Source organism: Thunnus maccoyii, chromosome 17 (assembly GCF_910596095.1).
Source record: "Thunnus maccoyii chromosome 17, fThuMac1.1, whole genome shotgun sequence".
NCBI lineage: Eukaryota > Metazoa > Chordata > Actinopteri > Scombriformes > Scombridae > Thunnus > Thunnus maccoyii.
In genome coordinates, this window is record NC_056549.1 from 15187573 (window position 1) to 15210203 (window position 22631).

Below are 22631 nucleotides of genomic sequence, written 5' to 3' on the forward strand. Positions count from 1 at the left end.
TGGGCCAAATGTTTGGTATGACACAGAAATTAAAATAAGAACTAAAACTACATTTCATCTCGTATTTCCATGTCATATATCGTATTTTCTTCCACAGAGTTACCTGGTGACGTTATAAAAAATATCCCCCCCCCCCCCCCCCCCCAGATGCCTGTGTTCGGAGCGGAGACATTAAACTTTAATGGTCAAAATCCCTGGAGTAGGAAAGAGAAAATGATTTTCCTTAAAAAAAAAAAAAAAAAAAAAAGGAACTTCGGGATTTCACGAGCCAGTTGTTTCCAGTCGGCGTGTTTTTGTGAACGTACCAGTCTCGTCCAACAACAAAATAAACGGAAAGATAATCAGGTAATTGTACGATAAATCATTTTAGCAGTAAGGAAAGGCATATATGTTTGTTCTTTACGTTTATAATGTGTGTGGTTTTGACATTTATATGTACATTTAAAAATGTACGGCCATTTTCCCTGTTTCCGTTAGCCTCTTCATTTCCTGAATTAAGCTAACTTTAGCTAGCTTGCAGATTCTGCAGCATTTATTGGTTTGATGTTGATTGACATCGACTTGAACGATATCTGTGTGTAAAAGCAGCACAGCAGGACTTGAGTGGGTCTGTTTTAGCAGGTAGAGGCTAAATGGTAGCTTTGTGTTAAAGAATTTGAAAAAACAACACTCATCATTTCTCATCCTTCGTATCTGGTCTGTCTACTGCCTCTTTTCACGTCAGATCATGGAGTTTGCAGAGCTGATAAAGACACCCAGGGTGGATGGGGTTGTCCTGCATCGACCTTTCATGCCCACTGTGGAGGGGACTTTGTGTTTGACTGGCCACCACCTGATTCTCTCCTCCAGACAGGACAACACAGAAGAGCTGTGGCTACTTCATTCAAACATCGACTCTATAGAGAAAAGGTGCTGAGCTTCTTACCAAATGATGTTGTTAGGATTTTTCTTTCTTTTTTCCCCTCCTAATGGCTTTCCATACCATGTCACTATCAAAATGTGTTTCTTATCTTATACTTAAAGAGCCCCAGGTACCCTCAAGAGACAGTGTGCAGTAGTTTTATATATTGTGTGACCTCTGTGTCTAACTTGTACCTTTTTTTGTGTAGTGTTTGCACATAAATAGCAGCAGGTCAGCAATTCAGACATTCACTTTGAGGAACAGGGGAGGAAACATAGAAGTTGTCCTTTACTGTGATTACACTGGTCTTTTCAGTGCAACTCTTGTGACCACACAGTAGTTCCCTTGCATCGGACATGTGAGAGCATCTGAAACCGTTGTAACAGGAAGTTTTGAGTCTGAATTTGGGCTGTCATTACAGCTTTTACCATAGACTGAGAATGTATGTCATGTGATTGTGCCTCAGGATACTATATATGACACAGAAAAGCTTCAAATCCTCACATTTCAGAAGCTGCAACCAGCAAACTTTCGGCATTTTTGCTTAAAAATGATTATTCAGTTATCAAAATAGTTATAGATTAATTTTCTGTCAATCGACTAGTCATTTGGAGCTCTATCAGGAATGTGTTAATTGGCACTACCTGCTGCATTTCTGTGTATATTTTTGGAAAGAAACGGGATGATTTTGACTATAATGCTGTCTCCAACTCACCAGTATTGCCAGTAGGCATGCAGAGTGTTTGCTAATAAAATCTTTTTTTCTATAAGTTTCTATAGAGGCGTTATCGATTTGGAACAGAAGAACATCTTCAAGGAACTGTTTACACCATAGGAGACCCTGGTATTCTGTAATGACACAACATTAGTGAGTTTATTTACAAAGGAAGTCCACATGATAATGAAAGTCAAATTGCACTTGCACTCCTGACTAGCCACAGATGAAGCAACTCTAGCTCTGAGGCAGGAGTGTTCCTAATAGCTAACAAACATGTCGTTAAGTGTTTGGAAATCCACAACACCAAGAGGACACAGAGAATTGTTGCTGTGAAACAGCAGTGCTGACTCTGAGTCATTTTGTCTGCCACATGATATTTATCCCCTCTACCATGTTTACCTTTTGATCAAATCTTCAACCTGTCTTTCAGATTTGTGGGCTCTCTGGGAAGCATCATAGTCAAATGCAAAGACCTTAGGGTGATCCAGCTGGACATCCCTGGTATGGAGGAGTGTCTCAACATTGCCAGCTCTATTGAGGTAGAAAAACACAGCCCAAAATAATACTGTTAATTACAAAATGTTCACTGCTACAATTTGAGAGGTTGTCATGTTTTTAGTGTCAGGTGAAATTAAATACTACATGTAATTAACAAACGCATATACACTTTATGCTTCTCTAGGCTCTGTCCACACTTGATTCAGTCTCCTTGATGTACCCTTTCTTCTACCGGCCCATGTTTGAAGTCATAGAAGATGGATGGAATTCTTTCCTTCCACAGGATGCATTTAAAGACTTGGAGTCCATGGTATGGCCATGATGAGTGATGATAATGTTGTACTTGTTATACAGTAGGTAGGCACTGATCAGTATTTAATAAAATCATCCAGAGAGGATGATCGAAACAGTGAAATCAGCTTTTGTAGTCAAGAATTCAACGCTTCGTTGTACGCTGTTTGACACTCCTCTCTTAATGTGTCTCCATCCCATCTCTCAGACAGATGAGTGGAGACTGAGTGAAGTCAACAAGGACTTCAGCGTGTGTCCGTCATACCCTCCTCTGGTGGCAGTGCCCAAAGATGTTGATGATGACACACTGAGGAAAGTAGCGACCTTCCGTCACAGTGGCCGTTTCCCAGTGCTTAGCTACTACCACAAGAAGAATGGCATGGTAAGTTTTGACTCTTTCTGTTCTGTATTATTGTCTAAAGGCTGACAGTATCATAGCACAGCACTGTTTGTAGACAGTTGCCACCTCTTGAAAAGCCCTCAAATCACCTCCCATGTTCAGGTGATGATGCGAGCAGGCCAGCCTCTCACAGGCACAAACGGGCGACGGTGTAAGGAAGACGAGAAGCTGATCAACGCCACCCTGCGGCCGGGCAAACGCGGGTACATCATTGACACGCGCACCATCAATGTGGCCCAGCAGGCCAAAGCTCGAGGAGGAGGATTCGAGTCTGAAGCTAACTATCCACAGTGGAGGAGGATCCACAAGGCCATCGAAAGGTGGGTGACACATAAGTTAGATTTGATAGTGATACTATGTGTTAAAATAAGTTTGATATTATATACAGTATGTGTGGGTGAAATTTATACAGAATTTATTTGAACTCATGCAACATTATTTTAGTTTTGTGACACATCTGTCTTTTTCCAGGTCCAATGTCCTCCAGGACAGCCTGATTAAGCTGGTGGAGGCGTGTAACGACCAGTCCCACAGTATGGATCGCTGGTTGAGTAAGCTTGAGGCTTCCAGCTGGCAGACTCATGTCAAAGAGATCCTCACCACCGCCTGCTTGGCTGCACAGTGTATCGACAGGTCAGGGAGTTTGGTTTATTTGCATCCAGTAATCCACAAGCAGTAAATCACTCAGTTCCACAGATCATACCACTGTGTGTTATTATGCCTCTGCGCTGGCAACAGCTGTGGCTGGAGGCATTATGTAATACGCATTGTCCATCTCATTCTTGTGAACATGAAATCTCAGTAACGCCTGGAGGGAACTTCATTACATCTGGCACAAACATTCACTTGGACTCAAGGATGAGCTGATTAGAATTTGGTGGGCAAAGGTCAAGCTCACTGTGACAAAAACAAATTTTAGGCCATAACTCAAGAATTCATAGGCTAATTATTATGACAAAGTTTCACACACATGTCTAATAGGATAGAAATGATTGTTGTTTGATTTATTGTTTTAATTCATGAATACCCGCATTGTGGCTGTAACAAATTTCTCTGCGACCTTTCTACCAAATTAAGCAGTAAACTAATCATTAAGTACTGCAAGGATTGAGATTACAGTATATACAGTAGGTTGCCCGAGATGTTAAAACATTAGAATCACTTGTGACACTCTTGTGACAAACAGTAAGCATATATGTTTGTCTCAGGGAGGGAGCATCAGTGCTTGTTCATGGTACAGAAGGGACAGACACCACCCTGCAGGTGACCTCCTTGGCTCAGATCATCCTTGATCCAGCGTGCAGGACCATCAGAGGCTTCCAGGGCCTGGTGGAGCGAGAGTGGCTCCAGGTGAGCTCCTCTGACCTTTTTGAAGCACCGCTCCACCCTTTCTTTTTCCCCTTTCTGATAGCATTCGTTATTGTGCATTATGAAGTACATTAAGGTAAATCTGATTTCTCCCTTCTCACCTTTTTGAATCCCTATCCAGGCGGGTCACCCGTTCCAGCAACGCTGCGCCCTGTCAGCCTACTCCAACAGCAAACCTCGCCAAGAGGCTCCTGTCTTCCTGCTCTTCTTGGACTGTGTGTGGCAGATTATTCGTCAGTTTCCATGCTCCTTTGAATTCAGTGAGAGCTTCTTGGTGCTGCTCTTTGAGCATGCCTATGCCTCTCAGTTTGGTACTTTCCTGGGCAACAGCGCAGCTGAGAGGTAAGTCTGAAGTCTGTCTGGCAGCCATATGCCATTTTGTCTCACATGGGTGTGCAGTACAAAGTGTTATGTGCACCTGCTAATGCAATAAAACTTAGTTGACATGTAGTACAGTGTTCCAAGAAAGTTACATCATGCAAAAAATATATTTTATGGAGCCTTTCCTCCACATTCTTGAGCTACTGGCCACTAAGCAGCTTTACTAAAAAAACATTTGTGGATTAGGTGACTTTCCCAAAGTCAATTATAAAGTTTTCAGTGAGGGAAAGGAGAACGTTTTTTCCAAAGGGGTTTTCCATGTTCAACCAGGGATGTATCATTGTACAAGTCACAAGCCCACTCCTACAAACTGTAGGCATTTGCTGCTCTTTTTGGTTAACCTAACAGCCCCTCACCCTTTTTACAGAGCTAAACTGTCTCTGCCTGAAAAGACTGTGTCCCTGTGGTCATGGGTGAATCGGCCCCAGGAGCTGGAGCGCCTGACAAACCCGCTCTACGAGGCCAACAGTCTTGTGATCTGGCCCTCTGTGGCCCCTCAGAGTCTGCTGCTGTGGGAGGGTAAGAAGCAATAAAAACAAACATGCCGTGACTGAGATTATATTCAAGATCATATACAGGACAACACCCTGCAACAGTGTGTCTCAACACTTAATTATAGTGTTATAGAACATCCATACTTAGTGCATATTCTCTGTTATGAGTCAGGGATAACAAACATAGGTTGGAATACCTTGAAACAAAAATAAACAGAAGCAAACTCGACTGGTATTTGATCTAAAAAGACCTACAAGTGAAAATATCCACAAAGGTTTAAGGTAACAGCTGGAGGCAACAAGCAAGAAAGTGTATTTAAAAACAGCTTTCAGATAATTATAGTGGAGCTTTTGTTTGAATGGCTGGAACAGATGAAAAAAGAGGGTTAGGGTTTTCATGCTCATCATAAAGGTTTTGATAGAAATGAAAGTCCTGTGTCACATAATTTCAACTTTAGCATGCAAAATGTCCACACTTCAGAGGAATATAGAATATATTGTAATAAATTTAAAATAGCACTTGTGGACTGTACGAGTTTTGTTGGTTGGTTTAAATGTTAAGTTTGTACAACAGCAGACTGGGAGCAGGCTCAACCAGTAAGGCTACATGCTGTGTTTTTACAGCATGGTATAGCGTTAATGTCATATTTTGGGTTTGACTCACGGTTTTGATGTATGCTTGGATAAACCTGAAACCTGAGTAAGCTGATGGCTGAAACCTATTACTGTTATTAGTAGTGGGTTTGAAATCAAGTGCGATAGCTGCAGGTACGCTGCCATAAATCGTTCTTCATCTCATGTGTGATCCATGGACTGTATATAAAGAGGTGTGATCATATTCTTCCTCAAACAGACATTTTGAAATCTCACCAGAAGGGGGCACCGTTGATTCCACAATTTGCTGATAATGCGACTCAGCCTGTGAGCAACTAGTAAACAGTGAAGCATACTTATTTGGTTACACACAGAGAGTTACAAACATACAGTACATACGGGCATGCATTTTATTCTAAAGGGAAATTTGTCACATTGTCAGAAAGCTATTTGAGATACAATAAACAGCACAACACACTCTTATGTCACCCTTGTCCAGTTACATGACCTGCTGAACCAACATAACACACATAATGATCCATAAACAATAGAAGTAGTTCATACAGTGTATAACTTATATTGAAAACAACAGACATAATTAGCTAAAATAAAATAATGAGCACAATAATGAGCCGTGTAAACAAACCTAGCATTTTCCTGCCTTCATCAGTGTCGAATGTCCACCTCTGATAACCACCATCATAATCCGCGTTAGATGAAGAGGTCAAACTCTGCATATTGCTGTTAGGCTCCTATGACTTTTTAACCCTGATTTAGCTTTTAGCACCTTTCACAGTCTCAGCATTACTCAGACAGCTTCTCCGGCACGTCAGTGATGCGTTTCACTTGCATGTTTGCCTTATTATAGGTTGCACAGTAGGTATCCTCACTGACGCCTGAGCCCCTCTGACGCTGTCTTAGGCATGCTAATCTTAGATCTGTGGCACATTTCTATGTTCTTATGTGGCAATATTGTCATATAACACATTTATAAGTTAAGTTTCTTTCCCACAATCACTGATTTTCTAAAAAAACATCTTGTATAAGCTGCAAATTTTATGTCTGAATAATTGATAAATTGTTGAAATATGCTATGTTTGATGAAAGTGTCACCATTTGTGTTGATTTATCATCATTGTAAATCAAGGATAACATGGAATTAGAAGGGTGCCACCTTAAGTATCACTGCTCAAAATACATTGTCCAATATTTCATAACTTCTGGGATATTAAAGGCTTAATTCAATGCGATCAGCATATTAAATAAGACTGAAAGAGTTAATATTTTTGCTTCCTAAATGAGAGTATTTTAGGAAGTTTGGTTTGGAAAGTGGTAAAGGGTTTTTTTCCAGTGCAAAATTTATGATAGTGAATATAATCTTTGTTGAAATAAGACCAGTTGAGTTCAAGTCAATAATGTTTTAATTAAAAAAAAAATCCCAGGGTAATATACGCTTGAACTTGCTGAATCTCGAATCTGCACAAAGAAAAGGCAATTTCTAAAGGAAAAAATGGGGGGCGGGGTCTTGACAGAATAGGGGTCAGTAGGTTCAGACGTTCCTGTGTGAGGTGGGCCCCTCCCTGCCTAAAGCCTTTTTCATTCTATATGAACTGGAACGCATGTGAACTGACTGAAGCACGTGAAATACAACAGCCATCCCGCTTACGCAGCTCTTTCACAGAGAATGACGCACACTCCTGGACCAACTTCAAAGACCCCGGGCACATCTAAATCTGTACCACCAGCCACATACTCCTGACATTTTCAGGCTGTGTTTAGGGCACAATCGCTGTGCTTCAACTAGGCAAGTCATTTCAGAAGGAATATAGAAAAGAAATACTACTACTAATGTGTGACATAAGTTGAGGTGTCATTGCTTTAGATGTGGACTGGAGTTTAATGGGTTTTTGTGTTTTTACATAAAAACAGCAGGATTGTGAAGGCTCTGCGCTCTTGTAATGGGAAACTCAAGCTGCAATTTTCTTATTATTATCTACTGTGTAATCCAGATAGTGCAGCAACTAACAGTTATTTTTATTATTGAGTAATCTGCCGATTATATTCTCGATTAAATGGCTTTGTCTGTAAAATGTCAGATAAGTGAAAAATGCCTATTATAATTCCTTAGAGCCCTCTTCGGTCGATGTCTTTAAATGTCTTGTTTTGTACAACCAACAGTCCAAAACCCAAAGATATTCAGTTTACTATCATATATGACAGAAAAGCATCAAATCCTCACGTTATGACCTATTTTTATATGGTCTATGGTTATGACCAGCAATTTTTTTTCTCACTTTTGCTTGGAAAGCAATTATTGGATTATCAGCATTGTTGAAGATAATTTTTTCTGTTGATTGACTAGTCGATGCTGCTCTAAATCCAGAGACAAAGATGCTTAAATCCTGTTGGTAATGTATATATAATATCTATACCAGCCAGGCACACAGGAGTGTTTTGTTCCTACCAAGTTAGAACTGAATCACGTAATGTAATCCGCCGTTTAAACTTTGGGGCACAAAACAAAGAGCATTGAATATTAGTCATTCATTTATCGCAATACTGGCCATCACATTTAGTTAAACTTAAGAGATATTAATTCCAACATAAATTTGAACGTAACTGAGTTTACAATTCAAGTACATCTATTTCTCAGATCTTTTGATTGGGAAACACTCAGGCACTTGCACTTTGTCTCACTGTGACTAACCAGTCACGTCTTTACTGTGTTGTACATTCCAGTCATACAAAACATCTCTGCGGTCACACTTGTTTCTCCAGTATATCAGTTCAATTTCCTCTGCCAAAGTCCCCCGCCCACCATCACAGTGCGAGTCTAAGAGACGTTTGCAGTCAGTGCACACAATCCGTGGTCTGTTTCAACACAGTTCGACGTCTGCTGACATTACCTTCTGCCTCAAGAACATCTGGGTTTATCACTCTTAATGCTGCGGCTCAAAGAATCCCTTAAAGTTTATCCATTTTATCCTGTTGCTTTTCTCAGTTAACAAGTTTTCTTGTTCTCTATATAATTGTCTATGTATTAATTAATTATATAATTATAAAAGCTCCATATTTTCTCATACACCGACAATAATTGTCCACACCATCTTTATATAATTGTTTTTTCTTTCATAACTTACAGTGCTCTTCCCTCTTTTATCACAGGAGTTTTCCTTCGCTGGAACCGGTCCTCCAAGTGTTTGGATGAGGCCTATGAGGAAATGGTACATATAATTGAGTACAACAAGGAGCTTCAGAATAAAGTAAACAGCCTGCGCAGGCAGCTTGCCCAGCTGGAAACTGAAGATCCTCTGCTTCAAACACCATAGAGAGAGCTGAAAGAAAGAGGTAGAAAATGTGGAAAATAACTAAAAACAGAAACAGATCTCTGTCATCCCGATTTTTAGACTTTAGTTAGGTTTAAATTATTTTCAAACGTTTGAGAATAAGAAATCTAAACTATTCTAATTTTGCATTTTGAACATGATTATTGTTGCATGTTTGTTGGAATTGGCAAAATCGTTCTCTCTTTGACTACTTCGATGCAGTTACTCGTCACGCAGCGTACATGGCTGAATGGACTTGAAGAAAAAAAAAAAAACGCACACATTTTCAACATATTTTGCCATGTTATCTCATTCAAACTAAGGAACAAGAGGGAAACATTCAAAAACAAACAAACAAGCAAAAAACATTGCCAGTCATTTCTCAAAGCGCTGCTAAAAGCCAAACATCCCTCATCACATAGAAATCCAATATCAGTATGCATGCAGAACCGTATGCACAGAAAAATATGGGTTCATTTTCTTAAATTATGCTTTGACTTGTCAGATGATTTCACAGACGGTAATATTGTCAAACCCCCACACTCACTGACTAATTAATTAGTTAATTTTTAAATAATACTTAATGTTAGACTCTAATGTACTGTATTTGTGGGCATTGATTGTGTTCAGGAGTGGATAGTGGGGCGTTTGGAGGACGGCGGATGTACACTTACTACTGGGTACACATGTCTATCACATCCTGCTGAATGTATATGCCACCGAAGCACTGCAGAGTAACTATGGCAACATATAGGGTTCTGTAAGGCAGCATGTGACTTTGCTGCATGATGAGGTGATATAATAAGCGTAGGTTGGGTCAGCACCTAATGTACTATACAATGAGAGGGGAGGCTTGTTTAATATGGATTTGACCAAAATATCCTGATTCTTGTATGTTAATCATTACTTGACATTCCAGTACGTACCATGACCAGAGTTATGGATAAATTACACAGAAGATTTATCTAATACAACCTTATAAAACAGTTATGTCCATCAGCTGGTTGCCTGGTTATGTTTGGTCAAAATATTTCCCAATCTCATTGTGCACAGTAGTAAGAAAGTATATATTTGAGAGTATGAAGCAGAAAAAAAAGAGTAGGGGTTGTTGCTATGGTTATGTTGGCCATGTTGGCCATATGCTTATCAGTGAGATTTTAAAGAATTGGCCACAAGAGGGTTTGTCTGCTTAAGAGGTGAAAATATTATATCCTTATAGACCAGTTTATATTTTGGGAGTTAAAGTTCTATAATTGTTGCATTCAAGTACATAATTGAACAAACTGCATATCTTCTCTTTCTTAGTTTAAGATCTAAAACTAATGCACTTTGTGTGAAAGGCATTTCAGTTACTTTATGTGTATATATGTGTGTGAGGCCATTATACTCTACCACAATGTCAGAATCATACTCTTATAATTATAATTCTTCTAATTGATATTGTTTTTGTTGTTAGTACAACATAATAGATGATAAATGTCTTAATATTAAATGTGAAAATATGCCAATATATCCAACTCATGTTTACTGGAACATAGTTTTCAGCATCCAAGGTAATTTTCTCACAAATCTGGGACCAGAAAAGTCAAATTGTTGGCATTTCTAAACCTTTAATTACGCTGTTATGAAAGAAGGAGTTGAGACATGTTTAAAACAACTTGAACTGACTTCTTTTGGCACAGTGACACTAAATCTCATCTTTCAGCATGATTCATATTTTACGATTGCTGACAGTCACATCGAGAAAGCTTTATGCTGCATGTAAAATACAGAAAAGTGACCTTTTTTTGGTAGAATTCAATCTACAATGTTCAACTTTGGCTGTAAAATACATTTTAATACTGTCTCATCTGCTTGTCTCCATATTGTCTTAACACATTTCATCTATTTTGCTTCAAGAATGATGTAATAATCACACTAATCTAAACTGATTCCAGCCACTACATTAATCTGCTTGATAAAGGGAAAGTTTACATGTATATTTCATGTGTGCACTATATTCTCATAGTTTCCTTTAGCCCAAAAGGCATCTTAATTTGTTGCTTTGTGTGTGCATGAATGGAACACAGTTTAAAAGTTCTGGTGTCATTGTACAGATGTCCTATGCTCGCATTACACATAATATTCTCTTTGCTTTGTCTAAGTCAACAAAACTCTAAAAGATTATCAGCACTGTGGACAAATAATCGTTTTGTTGGTTCGTTGTTCTACTTATCAGCTTGGTGCAATGCCTTACTGCAAAATCAGAATTTAAAATTAAAAGATTCAAGTACTTTTATCACTGCTGATCATATGTCTGTAAAAATCTATAATTGTTGAAAAGATAAAATGTTTTTAAGTTTTCAAGCCATTAAAAATTATAGCACAAGATATGTTTGATCATGTAATTATTTAAAAAGTGTCTCTGTTCTCATGTAAGAGTTGCATAACTGTAAATTATGGGGTTTATTGTTGTGAGTGTTAACGTTTCACAATAATAATTAAATTATAACAAAAAATTAGATTAACTTTTCTTAAGTATTTATGTGCTAAACCTTAAAGCTGCGTTTTTGCTTTACAGAGCATTTTAGTGTCTTTCAGCTCCTTGTTTTGGTTCACTCTCGACACTTTGGACAACCTCATTTTCAGTCACAGCAGTCAGCTGGTTTAAGCAACAAAAAAACCTCTAATAAACCCACTATAGGTTACCTACCCAGTAGTCTCGCCATACCAGACATGGGAGATGTCCACCTACTGAAGTCTGGCGATTTCTAAATGCATGATAGTTGCTTGAACAGCGGCAAAAATGGCCACTCACAAACCTACGCCCCTTACATTTTGTCAAAGATACACCTTACCAGAAATGATGCTCTCCCCCCATTCTCCTCCATAGTGAACTGCATGTCACCGCCCCAGTACGAAGGACCAGACTAAAGACTTTGGATTGGTTCTGCAATGCAGGTTTTTTTTTTAACTCTCTAATTATTTCCACCCAGTTTTAGCTACGAAAGCTGGGAGATTGTCCTCAGCCTCTATGAGCAAAGCGTTTAGAGACTGACCTGTGGTCTACCTACCCAGCACCAAACAGCAGAAAGACAAAGTTAGCGACTAGCTGGTGAACAAAATGCAGCATTTAGAAACTAAATATCCAGGTATTTCCCTCAGGAGTTGGTGGAGACCAAAACCGAGTTAAAAGAAAAGTGAATATTGGGTTTCCATAAATTCCAAATGAATGTTAATGTTGCAGATTGTGTAAATAAGCAACTGTTTGCAAGCATGATCACCATAAAAGCTTTATATGGTGATGATATGTCAATGTTGTGTTTGCAGTCTGTTCCCCAGCCCCCAAGTGACCAAAAATAACACGATTGATTGCTATTTTTTTTGGTCACATGCCCAGTGACGCAGCTTCCCACTACAATGACAGGTGGCGTAGTCCCCATATGGCTTGCCCAATGATTAGTAAACAGCACCCTGGCCAGCCGCCTCACTAAATATGTTGCCATTGCTATGATGGAAGGATCATCTGATGAGGTGACAGTGGAATAAATAGCCAACCATCAGCTGCTTTATGAGGGCATGTGATGGCAGCCAGTGTTTACAGTACAATCGTTCTGCCTCAGTTTTCGCTCCATATTAATGTGGCCTTGGGTCTTCTCGGATTTCATGGACAACCGTCTTGCTTAACTCACACAGGAGGCGTTGACAGCCTCTTGGAACAAATATAATGGAAATGAAGGTTACTTTCTGGAGTTACATCATTGAATTTTTTTTATCCTATTTAATTGGCAACATTAACTGAGAACAATTTAGGGGGAGAACAAATAAGTCAGTCTTAGTTTTTTTGGTGCAGTCAATTGAAAAGTTGTAGTTTTTCTCTCTCAAAAGGTGTGTGGGCTTTTTGTCTTGACTGCCCAGATGTTCTCCACTGTGGTTTAAACCCCTCTCCACCATTACACTAACAATAAAGCACTATTTCATGTAACTCTCATTAGGTATCCTTTCCGTCTCATGTCACATGGGCATCAAGAGTGAAGCACCTAGAGGTTCATCATGATTGCGATAAAAATTTGCCTCAATGATATCCTTGTGTTGTTTCCGGAAAAAGTGTGTCAGTTTACAGATTAACTTGTTTTTGAAGAAGTCATTTCCTCCCCAGTGATGATAGGCATGGGGGTGTGCACCGGTCCACCACTCACACACCAGCACAGATCTGAAGCCCACCCATTGCTCACTCCACTCTTAGACATCATCAACCACATTGGCCAGCCTTTATCAACTGCAAACAATCCTCAAAGTCAAACAAAGGGTGTGTACATGCTCACATCTTCCTTTCACCTTGATAATAAAATATGATAACAAGTATAAGTAGCTTACTATACAGGCTATAACATGATATGAAGAAAGCATAAGAGTTGAAACAATTAGTTGATTAATCAATTAGTCGGTCAACAGAGAATTAATTGACAGCTATTTTGATGATCTCTTGTTGTTTAAGTAAGTTTTAATGGAAGAGGAACATCACTGCCTCCAGCTTCTGAAATTTGAATATTTGCTGGTTTTCTTAGTCTTTTGTGATAGTTAACTGAATGTCTTTGGCTTGCACAAACAGGCAATATAAATATGTAGAAATGGGCTTTGGGAAATGTGTTTTTTCTATATTTTCTGAGATTTTATAGACCAAATGGTCTATGAATTGGAGATTTTTTTTATTTAAAATATTTTTAAATGTATTTATTTTATACAGTACATTTATATAACAGTTTATTTGCCTTGTGATTACCTTTTCCACCATTTTTTTTGCGTCATCCACACATGGATGTGTTACATACATGCATCCACACCTCAAGGCTTTAATAATACTTATCAATCATCACGGTCACGTGGCTCCCTGTTTTTTGGGGACAACTCGTAAACGCGTACCCGTGGCCTCAGCTTTAACCAGCAGTGAATGGCCAGCACAAACATGATCTGCATCCGCGCTAAGCAGCCGGACGACGGGTGTCGGTGACGTTCTGTGGGAGTGGTCTGTGAGGGAGGACCGCACCTCCGAGGCTCCACCAATCCCAGAGAAAGCCGGTATCCCCTGAAACCAGATGGCCGCTGATATATAGCTTGAGGACGCAGCTGATGCAACACTGGACTGAGATAACACCAAGCATCACGTCACGGCGCTGTAGGCTACAAAATCAGCTCACAAGAGGAAGTCGCATCCTATTCTCAATAAGCCACACAGGATTTCTTTTTGGCTGCATATAATTTAATTCACCGGTGAGTAAACTGCTTCCGTTGTATTTCCTGTATAGTAGCCAGATATTAAAGCTGAAATCAATTAATGTTTTTTAAACTTTAAATTATCCATACACGGCTTTATCTAATTCGCTACCACGAGGTTACTCTTATAAACGTGCTTGTTTGATTTCATTATGATGTATTTTTTTCACACAGAAAGTGTGCTGTCTTAGCCTTTTTTTATACTTGCAACCTTACCTTTTTTCGCCCTAAGCAATTGCCACTTTTTGAATTATATAGCCTATTTTATCAGGCGGCTCCTGTAATCGTTACGTATGCCGAGACAGCCTCATGCCGGCTCACTGGCCCGGCTTAATTTTTCCGGATGTCTGCGTCTCACAGATCTCATTAAACAATGTGCATCTACAATATGATGATGCTGATTGCGCTCACTCTTTCAAAACTCTGCACAGCACGCTAATCCATTTGGAAAAGCGCCAAACTCAATGGTTAGTAAAGGTCCACCGTGACTCACTGCATCAGCCCCAAAAAGGGGAGCAGCTCGAGCCCCCTATTACACAACTGGCTGACATGATGGACGCGCTGAACAATGTTGGCACAACAGTGAACAACGCATGGTGTGAGGAGGGGGCCAGAGCTGCCAGATAATAACTAATGGAGAAGCTTTGAAATGTATTTTAAGTATCTGGCACAGGAGCGCATGGTTTATTTGCGCAAGTTAGACGTAAAAATGTGTTTTTTGTGTTTGCATAATCTATGATTTCCCTTGTAATAATAGTCTTATCTTGTATTTATTACAAGATGCAAGATCATTTCTAAACCCAGAGTGAGACTTCTTCTAAAAAGAGTTCAAGACAAATTATCTCTTTCCTAAGACGTTGTAAAAGTTTTGGGGTTTTTTCCAAATCCAAATGATTTGGCACTGTTTTCATTCTACTGTATGTCGCTGTACGCCCTCTCTCACTGATTGGCTGTCGTTGAAGGCAGGGCAGTATAAATACTCCCAAGTTACCTTCTTCCTTCCTTTTTTTGGAAGCTCTCTGAACTCTCGGTAAGTACACTTCTGAAAGGATGAGTTGCGCAAAAGTCGAGGCGGCTCAGTGATGGACAAATGAAGAAAGCACTTAAAAGGCTGCTTTTAATTAGATTAAACCTTTTACTGCGTCGGTAATGTCACTTGTAGAAATAATAGTGCACTTTTGAGAGCTGCCTCAAATGTTATGTGCATGTACTGTTATTTTTCTTCCGTACGATCCATTGTGATGTGCGTCTCTAAAACAGGGATACATGTTGAAAAGTACATCTGCATTAATGTAGCATTAAAGTTTTGTAAAAGTGAACAGAGTGATTGAAATACAGTCGAAAAATGTTGAGCGTTGCTATACGCTTGAATGCTCCGTTGCGCCTGTTTGGAAATAAAAGCCTATCATTTGCATCTAACTGTAGCCTACGTGTCCTTGCATCTCAGATCGTTTGCATTGTCGTGCCAGTTATTACCGCGAAAAGTTTGTAAATGAAATCGTCTTTACTTGGTCACACTTCTGTCCTCTAGTCCTCTCTCTCTCTCTCTCTCTCTCTCTCTCTCTCTCTCTTCCTGTCTGTTGGCGCCTGAGGTCTGGAGAGGAGCCCAAGTCTCTTTACACAGAACTCTTTTTTTCCAAAAATGTACTGAAAGAGACCACCAGATGATGGCAGTAGTATTTGTACAATATGTCACAGAATATAAACAGATCCAAAGGTTGCTTTCAGTGGATGGGTAGGAGGTATTTCTGCTGTTCCTATACAGCAAAAGGTCTTAAGACACTGAATTTCACTGATGCCTGTGGAATTTTACAGCGTTGATGTCTCAAAAGTGTGAACACACTCTTTTTCTTGGCAGGTACCAGCATGCCTGTCATCAGAACCCTCAGCAAGGTGGCCAAGCAGGCTCTGCTCAGCACCCCGGGGTGCGGCTGCCAGCCCCTAACGGTGGCTGTACGCAACATCAGCTTCTCCCCCCGCCAGGTGACGTCTGATGCAAGCTTCCACTCTGTGTCCTTCTCAGAAACAGACCACCCAAAGGTGCTCATTACAGGTAAGCAACTGTGTTTTTTTTTTTTTTTTTGGGGGGGGGGGTGTTAAACTCAGGCTACATATACAGCAAGAGATCAGATGACATATTTAAAATGCAGAACAGTTAAGATGAGGATCGTTGAGATGCTTTAAGTTGGTACAAAATGTGCTTGTCAGGGATTCAGGACTTCTAACAAGTCTGGCAGTGAAAACAGAGTGAGGTGCCAGTTAAAAACAAAAGTGTAGGTGACCAGTGCTTTGACCTTTTTTCCTATGGCCCCCACTCTCTTTCTTAGTTACTTCCATCTCCGTGGAAACCAGCACTGATGATAATTAGCTGCTGCTGATTTAACTTGTTTAGTTTCCTCTGATGACACCTTGTGTTTCTGTCTCTCTCTGTCTATTGCAGGTGGCCTGGGACAGCTTGGTGTGGGGCTTGCCAAATTGTTGAGGTAAGAATCATCCACCTTGTGTTTGTCTTTGCACAAATTACACAGCCTTTGCCCACAGGTGGCAAAGTGCCAGCTTTAAGATACCCTTTAACACAGTTTTCCTGATGTTGAACGTTGGGTTCTTATGCCTTTTCACAGGAAGAGGTTTGGAAAGAACAACGTCATTCTGTCCGACATCAGGAAGCCTCCCAGCAACGTTTTCCACAGTGGTGAGTCGGCTCATATGATATCAGAACTGACATCTGCAGTGTGGAATTAATCAGGTTCAGACATGCGCAAGACAGCTTTCACAATGTTTAATTTGTACTTTTAATATGGATCAGATTGTAGGAGGGTTAATCTGATTAAATTACATTCATTTGGCAAAAGCTTTTCTGCAAAGCAACTTATAATAAGTGCATTCAACCTCCATAGAACAAGTAGATGTCATCAAAGTGTGATATCAGTAACCTTCCACTGTTTTTTTAGTGTCTAGTCACTTATTTCATCATATGCAAAAGTACAAAGTTGGTGAATGTCGGTGACTAATTCCCACACAATTTTAAAAATTCCTGTATTTGGCAATAGAGGTTGTGAATGTGTTACAAATGTACAATAGATTTTAGCCTCAGTTTAAAATTGCCAAATTAAAAAAACAGTGTTTTCTGCCAAAAAGCCTCTTCTATTCTTATTGTTATTTATTTATTTATTCTTAAGAGGTCACATTCTCTTGAAAAATGTTGACGATAAATTACGTAAAATCAATATGTGACACATAGTGACTTTGTTCTGTCCAGCCATGAGCTGTCCAAAGATGTAATGAATGTAGAAGTTAAGAGCCTGTAGTTGTAAACAAAAGTGAACTCTCTTTTACTTTTTTTTTTTTTTTTTTTGAATTCCTTTCAAGAAAAAAATGAAAAGACAGATAAACTTCTATAAGACAGGCAGTAAATCCTAAATAAGGACTTAATACAAGATTAATTGAATAGATGACTTATAAAATCTTCAAACCTCTCTGTCACCATCAGGCCCCTTCATCTACTCAGACATCCTGGACTACAAGAACCTGCGGGAAATTGTGGTGAACAACCGCATCACTTGGTTGGTTCACTACAGCGCCCTCCTCAGTGCTGTGGGAGAGGCTAACGTGGCTCTGGCGCGGTCTGTTAACATCACTGGTGAGCCAACTTGAGACATGTAACCTAGACATTAAACTCTCATGGTGTTTCTTCAAAGTGTAGTGTCCTTATGGTCTTCTTTGTCTCTTTCTCAGGGCTTCACAACATCCTGGACATTGCGGCTGAGCACGGCTTGCGTCTGTTCGTCCCCAGCACCATCGGTGCCTTTGGTCCCACTTCTCCCCGCAACCCCACTCCAGATCTCTGTGTGCAAAGACCTCGCACCATCTATGGTGTCTCCAAAGTTCATGCTGAGCTGATGGGAGAGGTGAGATCACAGATGTCTTTCTTTTTTCTATCTTTTGTTATTCCAAAACAAGAGCCTACATTCACTTTCTTCACTTTCCTTAGGCGCTTTTTAATTAACCAGATTGTCAATAAATGATTCCTTTCTGTTCTTCTGCAGTACTACCACCACCGTTACGGCCTGGATTTCCGTTGTCTTCGCTACCCAGGAATCATCTCAGCTGACTCCATGCCTGGTGGCGGCACAACAGGTAAGAGATGAAATGCCATCGCATAGAAACCATATGACCGTATGTAAGGTTTCACTTTTAATGGAGGTCTATTCCTGTACGACCCCCCCGACCCCACCCCACCCCATCCTGTCATGTCACAAGTTTGTTATGTAACAGGCTTTTTCCAGAGTCTTCATGACTTGCTGTATTTTTAGGCCGGCCGATAACTCAATGCGTTATCTCCATATTTCCTCTTGTCTAAGCTGCTGCCACACCCCTTCATACCAGAGTTCTGTTATCAGTTGCATAAAATAAACACTTCACATTTTTTTGTTTACTGTGTTTCACTTTTTCCTTTCCCCTGCAAAGACATTTTAAATTTTTCTTTTTTTTCAGAGTTGCTAATCAATGTTAATTTTCTGTGTCTGGACCAGACTATGCCGTCCAGATCTTCCACGATGCAATCAAAACCGGAAAGTTTGAATGCAACCTGAAACCCGACACACGGCTGCCCATGATGTACATTGACGACTGCCTGCGTGCCACGCTGGAGGTGATGGAGGCGCCAGCTGACTCACTGAGCATGAGGACCTACAACATCAACGCAATGAGCTTCACCCCCGAGGAACTGGCCCAGGAGCTCCAGAAGCAGATGCCAGAGCTGGAGGTCACGTATGACGTTGACCTTGTCCGACAGGCTATTGGTAAGTCAACTTTTTGTCAAGTTAAGTTTGTAGAGGGATATCTATCAGATAAACTGACTACTTAAAATCAAAACCAGCATTCTAAATTAAATTCTACATCTCATCTCCCCCAGCTGACAGTTGGCCAATGAACTTCGATGACTCCAATGCAAGGAAGGACTGGGGCTGGAAGCACGATTATGATCTCCCAGAGCTCGTCCAGACGATGCTGAACTTCTTTGGCGCAGAAACACGCATGGCCCGCGCTAACTGAGGGCGCGCCGCATCAGAGTATTGTTTGTACATAATGTAAAGACTGACCAAAGAGAATAGAGAAACATGGCCTGTACATAGTTGTTCTCTCACTTCTCTCTGTAAATCAGAAGGGCTCTGCTTGCCTGACACAAGGCCACCGTGTCTGCAGAATGTAAAGTCAGTGCGGGCTAGACAATCCTTCCCCTGCTCCTGTCTATCAACCCGACTTTGCTCTCTTTTCCCTATTTTTCTGCTTGGAGATTTGGGTAAGGAGCAGTCCTGTCAGTGGAAGGTTGTCAGCAGTATCAGGGATAACAACATGGCCTGTGAAAACTTGTTCAGAAGAAAAGGAGGACGACTTGCATGTTCATGAATTGTGCACCGTGTTGCAAAGTTAACAAACTGGAGAAAGTTGCATTGTGTATTTGTGAGCATCCAGTTTTCTTTGAAAATCCAAATCTGCCAGGATTGTTTTGCTAAATTTCCAAGGATTGCCTAAATTCAGGTATTCAGGGCCTAATGCTCCTGGGGCTAAAATCAAATAACTCAATGACTTTGGATTTTAAGGGTATACAAATACACAAGTCGTGTCCTTTGATGCACTTTAGACCAATTTATATCTTAAAATTACTGACAAATAAATGAGCCTAATCACTTGCGAGGGCGATTTCTATTACAGTGCATCTGTATTTCGAGCAGTGCAGAGAGATAATTCTTAAGAATTGTTCCTTTTATTCCGACATAACATTATTTATTCTGTCTATTGGTGTTAAATGTGTGGGAGCTTCATCAAGTGAAAGCATTTTCTTAACACTCTTGTTTCCAAGTGTTTATGTCCAGTTTTATGTTTTTTTTTTTTTTTCATCAACTCTGTGGGATTATTTTGACACAAAGGGAAATGTGACATTATATGCCGCATTTAAGTTTAGCCACATTCGGTGGTTTCTGTAATTCAACATTCTGTGAAAGGAATAGAATTGGTTAATATGTGAATGTATTAGCAGGTTCTTTCTGTTCTTTCAATCACACAATAAGCTTTGACAATAAAACTGTTTTCCATGTACCTCTGCTAGTTTCTGTTGTCTTTTTCACAGCATCACAACATGAAGAGAGTGTTCTATTATACAAACAAAGTGCAGACGATGTTACCTAAGTTACCCTTTCGGTTGTGGAGAATGTGACACGGCAAACATTTAAGTACAAAATGTCCTCACAGTCCATCTGTGAGCGCTTCCATCCTGAGAGCATGGTTGTTTCTGTTTTACAATGTCAGATTTATTCAATTTTGAAGCAATGAATTGCTCCTTGTATTCAAAGCAGTATAAAGGAGTCTCATTGGGCTGCCGTTATGCAAGCATTAGCTCGATATCACTTACAGCATTACTGGCAGCGTATAACCCTCAACTGATCAGATGTATGTAAGATTCAGAGCATGCATTTAGTGATCTTTATCTGCAATCTGTAGAGTAAAACTAAATATGAAGTCATGCAGAATCACTGTCAAAATACAAATATCAGGTTCACCTCAAATTTGATCTTTATTGGGGAAAAAAATGAGTCACATTGCATTTCCAGCTTTTCTAAACAGGCTGAAAGCTGTACTGTCTGTTGCGGAAATTAAAAAATGCAAGTATGTAGCAGATGTGAGTTTATACTGTTAGCAGGCAAGACCTGTAATATTGTCTATAAATAACTTTCCGTATGTTGATAGGGCCACACAGAGGGTGAAACAATTCATCCTAATGACATGAATAAGAATCCAACGGTTAGCATCTGATCTGCATCTGCACACGTGGAAATTACATCCAGCTGTCTGTTTTGGACAGTGCAAGGCATTAAACTGCTTCGCTTGACTTTCTGACTGTCCAGTTGAGAATGCATCCCAGCTGCAACTTGACGCTCTGAGGCAAACTGTTTGCATTATGTAACAATAGAGCTGGACACGTGAAATTTTGGACTCCTCAACCTGAAATGTGAGTTTTGTGTGTTGTACTCAGAATCATTGTGCAACTGTAAATGTTTAAATGTCCTTATTTGTTAAATGCACAACAATTACAGGTGTGACTTTCAAAAAAATGATGAATGGACATTTATGTGTCTCTTTTCTATCTTGACAAACAAAGTGTTGTTGACACACAGATTAAATAACGGGCTGTATATGCAGATTTATATTATATGTGGACTGATCATTACAAAAAACAGTATAGTTATTTTACTCTTTTGCTATTTTTGTTTCTCAGCAATGAGTGTAAAACATGTAAATTAATTAGATCTTTAAACTCTGGATGTGGATGATCAGTAAGTATGATTAACAATATTTATAGCTCACATTTTTTGCTAATTAATACTGCCTTTATGTTGAATATTCGTTGAATAAAATTAGTCACACAATAGCTACAACTGCGATAAAACTGACTCGAATGTTAGAAGGAACTTTCACTAAACAGTGCGGTTTAGCTTTTCCTGTTCATAAAGGCTCAGTCGTCTCAAACTGATACTGAAATAAACACATCTTCCCAAAATTATTTAGTAAAAGGCAGAAGGGTGCAGTTTGAAAGCAAGCAAATACACTGAAGCAAATGAAGTAAGAGTATACACATATTTACCGAATAACATATAAAGAAGAAGACACAAAATAACCATCCCAGATGAGAGAATTGTCCTCCTCAGCATATCAATAAATGCACTAAACCTGGAGCTGCTGTATTTTCCTGACAGAATAGGATCATAAACTGTAACCCTGAGGACAGCAATGTCCTCCACCGCACGCTTGATGGCCTCTCTTCAATTTCTCTGTGTCAGTAATTACAGCTGGGTGACCTTGCTTGGTTTTGTTTTGCCATTGTGCTGCAGAGAGAGAGCACAGAAGGGAGGCAGACTGGCTGAGTGCACTAAGAGAGTCACTTTATCCAGCTAAATACAGCGTTAAGTAAGCTGAGGCAGATTAACTGGATCTCAATCATGAACCACTGAGACCGAAGCTTTCGTTTTAGCCAAACACTACATGAGCTCTCATCGCTAATTAGTGCATCTCCCCTCTGAATGTGTGTCAGTAAATCTGGAGGTGTGCTCTCTGATTGGAATGCTTTTTTCCCCACATCCCCTCGACCTCGCCGAGTAGGAATAGTTTCACACTGTTCTCACATCGAGCAGAGGTTCCGCAAACAATATTATCTTTGTTTTCCAAAGATTTTGAGGCTTGTACAAGGGGAAGACAAAATCATGTTAACACCACATGGAAAAGACTGAAATACCTTAATCACATCTGCTAAAATGACTGCAAAGGATTTTAATGTTAGAGTGTAAATTCCTAATTGTAGTTTTTTTGTATAGCTTTTATGGTAGTTCAATTACAGATCTGGCAATCTTTG

At 39.8% G+C, this 22631-nt stretch overlaps 2 protein-coding genes across 3 annotated transcripts; both read left to right on the forward strand.

The window, feature by feature from the left end:
• Positions 1–235: 235 nt before the first annotated feature.
• On the forward strand, positions 236–11341 carry mtmr9 (myotubularin related protein 9). The gene is made up of 11 exons (XM_042391114.1): positions 236–345; positions 725–909; positions 2050–2158; positions 2302–2427; positions 2617–2790; positions 2911–3128; positions 3280–3441; positions 4017–4158; positions 4298–4518; positions 4925–5076; positions 8811–11341. The coding sequence occupies exons 2-11, from the start codon at positions 728–730 to the stop codon at positions 8972–8974; spliced, it is 1650 nt and encodes a 549-aa protein (XP_042247048.1). The 5' UTR covers positions 236–345; positions 725–727; the 3' UTR covers positions 8975–11341.
• A 2731-nt stretch (positions 11342–14072) lies between these two features.
• On the forward strand, positions 14073–20323 carry tdh (L-threonine dehydrogenase). Of its 2 annotated transcripts, none has more exons than XM_042390564.1 (9): positions 14073–14221; positions 16083–16277; positions 16665–16707; positions 16846–16916; positions 17715–17864; positions 17960–18132; positions 18271–18361; positions 18757–19026; positions 19140–20323. In XM_042390564.1, the coding sequence occupies exons 2-9, from the start codon at positions 16091–16093 to the stop codon at positions 19277–19279; spliced, it is 1125 nt and encodes a 374-aa protein (XP_042246498.1). In that variant the 5' UTR covers positions 14073–14221; positions 16083–16090; the 3' UTR covers positions 19280–20323. The 2 variants fall into 2 exon arrangements, with proteins under 2 accessions (XP_042246498.1, XP_042246499.1); XM_042390565.1 differs by lacking the exon at positions 14073–14221 and adding an exon at positions 15188–15254.
• The last annotated feature ends 2308 nt before the right edge of the window (positions 20324–22631 follow it).

Coding starts and splice junctions, on each gene's coding strand:
- mtmr9 (XM_042391114.1), top strand. CDS start 728: ATGGAGTTTGCAGAGCTGATAAAGACACCCAGGGTGGATGGGGTTGTC. Junction 3,442..4,016: donor GCTGCACAGTGTATCGACAG/GTCAGGGAGTTT, acceptor TGTTTGTCTCAG/GGAGGGAGCATCAGTGCTTG. Junction 4,519..4,924: donor GGCAACAGCGCAGCTGAGAG/GTAAGTCTGAAG, acceptor CCCTTTTTACAG/AGCTAAACTGTCTCTGCCTG.
- tdh (XM_042390564.1), top strand. CDS start 16,091: ATGCCTGTCATCAGAACCCTCAGCAAGGTGGCCAAGCAGGCTCTGCTC. Junction 16,708..16,845: donor GGGCTTGCCAAATTGTTGAG/GTAAGAATCATC, acceptor GCCTTTTCACAG/GAAGAGGTTTGGAAAGAACA. Junction 19,027..19,139: donor CCTTGTCCGACAGGCTATTG/GTAAGTCAACTT, acceptor CATCTCCCCCAG/CTGACAGTTGGCCAATGAAC.